This window comes from Melanostigma gelatinosum (genome assembly GCF_949748355.1).
Source record: "Melanostigma gelatinosum genome assembly, chromosome: 15".
In the NCBI taxonomy this organism is placed as follows: Eukaryota; Metazoa; Chordata; class Actinopteri; order Perciformes; family Zoarcidae; genus Melanostigma; species Melanostigma gelatinosum.
The window spans coordinates 23,218,265-23,227,058 of NC_136648.1; the positions used below are offsets into that span (position 1 = coordinate 23,218,265).

General features: G+C 39.8%; 1 protein-coding gene across 1 annotated transcript; it reads left to right on the forward strand.

Annotated features, from left to right (window-relative positions):
* Positions 1-684: 684 nt before the first annotated feature.
* Positions 685-6,937, forward strand: LOC306789207 (LIM/homeobox protein Lhx8-like; the record flags this gene model as incomplete). The annotated part of the gene is made up of 8 exons (XM_079285036.1): positions 685-759; positions 2,458-2,616; positions 3,185-3,306; positions 4,863-5,083; positions 5,339-5,442; positions 6,189-6,284; positions 6,464-6,641; positions 6,861-6,937. The coding sequence occupies 8 exons, from the start codon at positions 685-687 to the stop codon at positions 6,935-6,937; spliced, it is 1,032 nt and encodes a 343-aa protein (XP_079141162.1).
* Between the last annotated feature and the right edge of the window lie 1,857 nt (positions 6,938-8,794).

The window sequence follows — 8,794 nt, forward strand, 5'->3', positions numbered from 1 at the left end:
GTGAGCCAATTATAAAATCGTGATTTTATCTAAATGTGTGCTTTTATTATTGTTATTCCGACTACCACTTATATTACTAATAATAATGATCACGTATTATGATTCCCATTAGCATTATTATTTAGTTTTTATTATTTATTTTCATTTGAACAGATAAAAGGCAGCATTGATATGTGACCAGAGCTTGCCATGTCAGACCTGTTTCACGGGAGACATTTTCTCAGGTGGAACTCCTCTCGTTAAAGAGGTGTGTTTAGGGCCGTCTCTGACACAAAGCCAGAGGTAAAGACTCGTCAGCGCCCAGCTGATGGCTCCTAATCATGTGCACGTGCGCGCCTTAACACAATTAGTCAGAATCGTATTCAGCTGTGCGCGAGGCCGGTTTGCCCGAGAAAGATTAGCTAATTGTACACATGGACACTTCGTCATGTCTTCCATTGCAAAGTGAATCGTGGACCAGTCCGGTCCACGTCTGCAGCGTCCCACTCCGACATACGGCAGCACATAAATAAAAATAAAGACACAAAAAAAATCCTTCAAAAAAGTTTGAGCGAGTATTTTGTTTTGGGTGGGTCACCTTTATTAGCGCGTGGGCTCATGACCGGTTGTCATGGAAATATGAACGGGATTGTGGCACCTTGGTCGTCATTGTGTCTCGAGCATCATTCCGGACTCGCCGACACAATGTCGGAGGATGAAAGGAGACCTGCGGAGGATATTTTCACTCAGCGGCAACAAGGAAACATCTATGTCGACACAGTAGGTGTTTCACTTCCTAACCTGCTACTTAGTCTTTCTGAAGTCTCTCAGCTTGTAGACGACGTGTGAAGGGTCGAAATGTTGCTCGCGCGCACTTCAAAGTGGCGCTAAATAAAGCCACGGAACATTTAGTCTTTTATAATAGCATATATTATGCTTGTCAAACAACGCTGTTTTATGTTCAAACATCTCAAAAGTCGGACCCTTGTTTTATTTGAGTGAGCTTTCGTCAAACTCAACGACGCGCTGAATTCTTTGTGATAGGCTATGTATGTAAACTAGAAAATGCATTTCCTGCTGAAAATGCGTTGGAATGCTGAAAGCTGAAATGAATCTCAAAAACATTGCTGAAAATAGATATCCAATTTTTAAAAAATTGCAAAAAGCTGAATAATTCAAAAAGTTGAAAGATTACAAATATGAAGTTATATCACCCCTCTCCTGAAAGAGCTGAACATTTTGATATTCGAACGGTTTCTGTAGCTTAAAAGAATTCCAGCGGGAGTGATATTTGTTGTAGTTGTAATAGAAGTATTATTAGCAGTATAAGTATTAGTAGAATTTGAATAAGTACTCACTGTAGTAGTATTGATATTTGTAGTAGCAGTAGTAGTAGAAGTTGTGGTCGAAGTATTAGTAATTAGAAGAAGTAGTAGAAGTAGTAGTATCAGTCGTCGTAGTAATAGCTGTAGTAGTGGTCGTAGTATTTTATATAACAGTAGTAGTAGTAGTAGTATAATAAGTAGTAGTAGTAGTAGTAATAGTAAAGTCAGTTTTTGAAGTAGCAGTAGTAGTAGTACTAGTAGCAGTCGTACTAATAGCTTTAGTAGTATTAGTACTGGTTATTAGTACTGGTAGTAGCAGGAATAGCAGTATTAGCAGTTGTGGTATAAGTAATAATAGTAGTGGTAGTGGTAGTAATAGCAGTAGTGGTAGTAATAATATTTATGGTAGCAGTAATAGCAGTAGCAGTAGTAGTAATAGTAGCAACAGCAAAAGTTGAAGTAGTAGTATTAGTAGTAACACCAGAAATATTAGCAGTAGTAGTAGTTGTCGCAGTATTAGTAAGAGCATTCATTATTTCAACAAAAAAGCCTAATTTTGAGCGAAACGTTTAAATACAGTTAATCCATGAGGCTTTTATTTTGAAAGGGTGGGACTGGGTGGGGGAGGGAGGGGGAGAGGAGACATAATCATCATGTTTGACACATTAGAGGTTATTAAATGACAGGCTTCATCACAAGCAGTTCAGTTAGAATTCACTCTCTGGGGCTTTTATTTTGAAATGGGGTGTAGGGTGTGGGGGAGAAGGGGAGAGGAGACATAATCATAATGTTAGATAAACACAAACCGGTTATTAAATGACAGGCTCATCACAAGCATTTCAGTTAGGATTCATTCTGTGGGGCTTTTATTGTAAAATGGCGTGTGTGTGTGTGTGTGGGGGGGGGGGGGTGGAGGAGGGGGGAAAGATCTAGAAATGGGGTACCGTGTTCTGTGGAAGATGTTTTTGAAGCAAAATTTAACATTGGTCTCTATGGAGCAGAAAGTTGGTTTTCCTCTCAATTAACGGCTTCTGTGTCAAATGTGGAAATCTGTTGGAATGCTTAACAGCATTCCAACAATTATATTAATTTTACTCTAACACTAAACGCTGAGTGTGGTGAGTGACATTGTCTGACTGTTTGCTTCTGACAGGGTTCCTCTGGGCCTGAGGATATTTTCGAGGAGGATTCCTACTCTCCGTCCTCTCTCTCCCCGTCCTCCTCGGTCTCCGTGCGCACTGTGGGCTCCCTACAGGGGAAGACCTTGTGCACCTCCTGCGGCCAGGATATAGTGGACAGATACCTCCTCAAGGTCAGACACGCGCATAAATATGAATAAACAAATATGTATATACTGTATGGCAAGATGTGATTGAAACTAAATTAGGCCAAGGTAAACTAAAACAAGTACAAATCAGTAAATCACTTTACTTCAGGATATTTGTTTTAATTAAATACTCTTTTTGCTAAGTGTACATTATTCCACCTTACATAGACATTATTTTCTTCTTAAAAGTAAGAACGATGTAGGCTGAGGCAAACAGTTTTTTTGGGTATTTTGAACAATTGTTTCGTATATTTTACAGTTTGTCTTTAATTGAGGAATAAGCTTTTAAAACTACAAAATTATACACCAGAATACTCAAATCCTGCAGTCTATGCACTCATGAGGATAAGCATGTTAGCATATAGGCTAAGTAGCTCGTGACAACATTGTGGTGAATAAACAGGAGGATCGTCTGAAATTGCAATAACTAAAATAAATGCATTGTGAAGAATGTGAGCATCCTCTATTGCCATCAGTTTTAAAACACACCGTTAAGGGATGTGTAAAATGTCACTTGTAAGTTATATCATGTTACATTTTTTCTCCATCTCAGGTGAACAACTTGTGCTGGCACGTGCGCTGCCTCTCGTGCAGTGTTTGTAACACATCGCTGGGGCGACACGTGAGCTGCTACATCAAGGACAAACAGGTGTTCTGCAAACTGGACTACTTCAGGTGAGTCAGTCCTGACACACTTTTATCTCCATGACCTTCCTTTATAAATAAGCATCATGTAAGAAAAGACAGAGGGTTTGTTCGGGTTCTTGACTAAACATTATAATACCTGACCAGATCATTTAAGAGATTAAGTTACATCTGAAAATGAGCTTTTCATACAGTCTGTGTATGAGAAAAAAAAGATAGTTTAGTAAATATGTGCTTTTCAGGTCTGTGGACAAAACACAGAGGAAGGAAAATATTTAGTGCACACGTTCTATCAACAAACACAAGGACGGTGTGCTCTGTTTGAGGTGAAGATCACTGAATTGAATTCAAGCATCATGTCTATATTCTGAACTTATCCCATCCTGAATGTCTGGGCCTGGGACTCAATGACAACATGCAAAGACAGAAAATATCATCCTTCAATCGTTGTAGGATCTGAATCTGATAGATGGATAAACCTCAATCTAATTTGCTTCTTTTTTTTGTGCACAGACTGTTTTGAACATAGCTTTTATTTCGTTTTTTATTTTATTTTGACGAACCATTAAGAGGTGGAGTCTCTCAATAGAGTGTACATGCACATTACTCCCAGAGCCCACGGAGGCCGAGAAGAGCTTTAACAAAGACTGAGCTCTGAGGAGAAACAGGAGGCTCAACATAAGGAGAACACGGGTATCTGTGTCTCTGAGAGCAGACAAGAGAAAAGGCTGCACAGCTTCATCACCAGGAGGAAATTAATATTATCGCTCCAAAATACATAACTATTTGTTGACAAAAGATTGGTTCATTTTGCAATTTTGGGCTATTTTGCTCTTCCTTCAGACTAGAAAATATCCAAATTACACTATCTCTATTTGTGTCTGTAGATTTCGCCTAAATTCACCAAAAGTTACCGTTAATACATCATTTGCATATTAAAACATATCATTTCAGAAAACTGAAAGATGTTTGTAATTTCACAACTTGTATCTTTTTTTTGGCCGTTTCTCTGAATTCGAGTTTTCTTAGTCTGAGCCAGAAATCTCCTCTTCAGTAGTTCTTACATATTATTATTATTATTATTATTATTATTATTATTACTATAGCATTAATGATATTTTTTTTAGTGGCTGTTAACAGTATTTTCTGATTTCTGGCCCGATAAGAGAGATCCAAAATTCCCTCTGTGAAAACCTTTGACTCTAATACCTCAAAAAAATGAAACAATAATTTTGAACCTGGCTTCAATGTTCAGATGTCTTTTTTTGGAAATGTATGCAAGTTAATGCATATTAAAAAGGATCATGTGCCATTTGCATTTTTAAACATAACATATCAGAAGACTTGTATACAACAAATAATTGTGTTAATGTAGGTAATAAAGTGGTGAAGTTTTATGGTGATATCTATTCGTTTAAATATTTACCCTATTGAGGGGTGAGAGTGAGACTTGCTCAGAGCATCTCCTTAAAGACTGATCACTTGACTAGATGATACCATCACTGATCAGTGACCTGATCACACCTCAAACCAAAGCTGAGAGATATTACTCTCCACCTCTCGTCCTGTTGCACGTCTTTGTTCAGGAGGTATGGGACCCGCTGCGCCCGTTGTGGCCGTAACATCCACTCCAGCGACTGGGTGCGTCGTGCTCGAGGCAGCACCTTCCACCTGGCTTGTTTCTCCTGCACCTCCTGTAAGCGCCAGCTGTCCACCGGGGAGGAATGCGGACTGCTGGAGAACAGGGTCTTCTGCCGGCCCCACTATGACATCATGATGGAGAACATCAAACGCAGTAAAGAAAATGGTGAGTAAAGGGACGGGTAACAAGGGACTGGTTAAGCGATGGTAGACAAAAGTCAGAAGATTGATTCTAAAAAGAACATAACTTAATGTTAAGCGTTTACAGATCTCATTAATCAACCCACTGTGGCTATGTGCAGGGGGCAGCTTTGATACCAAATACTCGAGTATGTGCCAGTGCTTTGGAGAAAGCTCTTCTGAAACAGGGCCCATATTTGCAACTTGTCAAATGACCCTTGTTACACGTCTTGTCTTTAAGAGCAACCAAAAGTAGACGAGGAGGAGGCAGAGAAAGACGAGTCCAGCACCATGACCAGACCTGCTAAGAGGGCCAGGACCAGCTTCACTGTGGACCAGTTACAGGTACGGCTGAACCGTGTGGCTCAGCTTGTCTGCTGCTGTGGTTGCTGGGCTATTTTTCTTCTGACTGCAGTGTAGTGCAGGTGGGAAAGAAAGTGATTAAATGAATTATGCTCCCATTGCATTTAGTGTATCACAGCCGTTCTAGTGAGCCAGCGTGCATTATACCAGAACACTGACCCACCTAAATGCAACAGGGCTATTATTAAAGTTATTAGTCAGTTACACCTGTGAAAGTTACCAATGCAATGAGCACACAGCTGCTCAGAATGATATCAATTTCTAAGTTTTTCAGTACCACACTTTTATCTGCTGCCAGCAGGTGGGGCTGCTTTGCCCCACTTGGCACTGATGCTATGATTAGTTGGAATATCCACCTCGGTATCACATCTGTTCATCTCACTGATGGACTGTATTTCAGCAAGCTGCACACCCAGGTGAATGTCTCAAAACAGAGTTAAAATGAGAGTGAATGTTTGACTTAGATTAGTTGACTTCAAATGAATGCTATGCTGCTCTGTTACTGCTGAATGTGTACATATGTGAGGGTATTCATGGTGAATGTATGGGCCAGTAACATTTGGTCACTAGTGCTGATGTTGGCTGCCCTCTAGTCTACATTGTATTGAAACACAGACTGAACTCTCAGTGCCGGCGTCTATTCTAATCTGTTACTACCAACATTATCAAACTCAACAAAACATTGAACCATGTTAACGTGTTCCCCTCTGTCATCTCTACATGTGTAGGTGATGCAGACTCAGTTTACTAAAGATAACAACCCAGACGCCCAGACTCTGCAGAAACTGGCAGAGAGAACCGGTCTCAGCCGCAGGGTTATTCAGGTAAAGCCTCTCACTAGTGAACACCAAAACATTTGATGGAGAAATCAACGTCAGCACTTGGGATAAATTCTCCCAATAGAGAGAGAATGATAGCTTTGTACGGTGAAGCTGCAGGACTCAGGAGTCAAATCTTGCAACCAGGCTCTGAATCGAGTGATCAGTCTGTTCTCCCTGTTCAGGTTTGGTTTCAGAACTGTCGAGCTCGTCAAAAGAAATACATCAGCCCAAATTCTGCCTCCTCCCTGATGACATCGTTTGCTCCTGGCCAGCTAACGCCACCTTTGATGGAGGACCTGCAATACACAACCTATATTTCCCCAGACGCACCCCTCCTCACCACACTGGCTTATATGGATGGTGAGAAACAAAGCTTTTTAGCCCAGTGCTAACAATATGAATCCTCAATAAAAGAGCTGTGTATAGTCTGTACGGCTGCCAGGTGAAAGCCTACCTAAAGGAATCACAGAAAATAAATGTTTATTAAAAACATAGTTATTGTCACAGAAATAACATTCTGATTTGAAGTAACAGTCTCTCAATTGCATTCATCATTTTTCATTCTTTTGACTCCCTTAGTCCAAAGTCCAGACCCACTTTTGCTTCAGCCACTCGTGTCCCATTCGCTGACACAACTGCCAGTCAGCCATGCCTGAGCTGCAGCCCGCCTCTATACAGAAGACAATGATTGGCTGATGATGGGACTCTCAACTGTGCAAAAATAACAGCAGCAGTTAATCTAATCAATTCGTTACATTTTCACTGCCAAATGTGAGAGCAGACACTGACTTCATTTCATCGGTTCACACAGTGATTCACAGAAGACAATGAAAGCGTGAATGCAACTTTTGTTAATATGTATATGTTGTGCATTTCTTTGTGTTTAATTTATTTAGAGAAAAATGATGATATGGCACTTTGTCAGAGAAAAGATGTAAAACTGAGTATGAATTTTGTTTTCAGTTAGGTGTTTATTTAAGGATTTCTTTTGAGGACAATACAATTTTCAGTTGGGCACTCAAGAGAGATAGAATTGGGTGGGTCCTCCTGTATGAAGACCACTTCAGGAACAGCTTCCACTGCAAATGAAAACCAGTGGAGATCACACCTGTTGTGCTACTGACAGAGAAATGTGTAGAAAGACCTCATGCATACTGTCCTTTAAATACATCCACATGTCCTATTTAGGAAAAAACAAGATTATTATGCAACGTTTATATGTTTCCTTAGAGTGTGCATGTTCTAGAAGCCATGTATGAAGTGCACACTGGGAGAATGGACCTTCACATTAGATGTTTGACATACGGGGCATTAAAGTCTGTGGCTGCAACACAAAGCTTTGTTTGATGTGATGAGCTTTCTTTCATGGATCTTCAGAGATGTGAGTGATGGAATGTTTCTAGTGTGACAAGCTTCAGAGGAGGAACTGCTCTTGTTCTCTCCACTTATCTGACAGTTATAGTCACTACTTCTGCAGATTCAGGCTTTATTTTCAGAATGTCGACAATGATGCAAGCTGTTAAATTCGTTAATTTTTTTAGATCCCTCTAAATCCCTCTAAAACACATAAGACAACGGATATTGTGTCGTTGATTCTTTACAATCATTACAAAGTTGTTTAATCAGAATTCAATAAGTCAGAGAAACTTTAACCCACAGCCTCAAACCTCACATTCATAAATACTATTTACAACCCGAGAGCTGATGTGAATACTGTTTGTAAAGTGGAAGCTCTTCTCTGCCATCTTTCCCATGTGCCCTGAATGCAGCATCAGTGTTACAGGATGTGACTCCTGTGAACAGTGTGATGTTACAGTTAAATGTATCTTTACTGATGTTGTTTGAAGCTGCCAAAGACTCAGTGAAGTTGTTCCATGTCTTCCTGCAGTGAACATCACAGCAGGTTAACAGGTGAAATGTGAAAACTGAAGCTCAACACAAGAGGGCGCCTTCATGCTGATAACCAGGGATGTAGTGGAGGTTCAAGCGCCTCAACGCACTTTGTCGACAGAGTTTACATACAACATATTCTTCGTCTGATAAAAACCTGTCTGGTATATTTTATTGTGTAATTTATGATGGTAAACAGTTTCAAACCCACATCAATTCCTTAGGGAGCTAATATGAATGATGTCAAGAGAGGTTGAGTGCAACAAACTTATTGAGGGAGGTAACTCACTGGACAAAGATGAAACAAACACGTTTTTTTAAGATTTCATTTCAAGATGATATTTTAATATCGACAGTATTCTTTCCAACCATCAGTGAAACTTGAATCCTTTTAAGGGTTTGTTGAAAATAAAAAGTTCGAGTCTTATGTCTGTTCACTGCAGACAGATAGTTGTGAACAAATTAAAGGATGCTTTTGATTAAATACAACAAGTAAAGTACATCAATACTAGAGGTTCATCACTTCATATCAATCAACAACAAACTGTAGAATCAGCTGATCTGGTTCATTCTTGTCCTTCTGCATTAGCATCTGTTTGCTGCTGAGCAGGTAGTCTACAGTG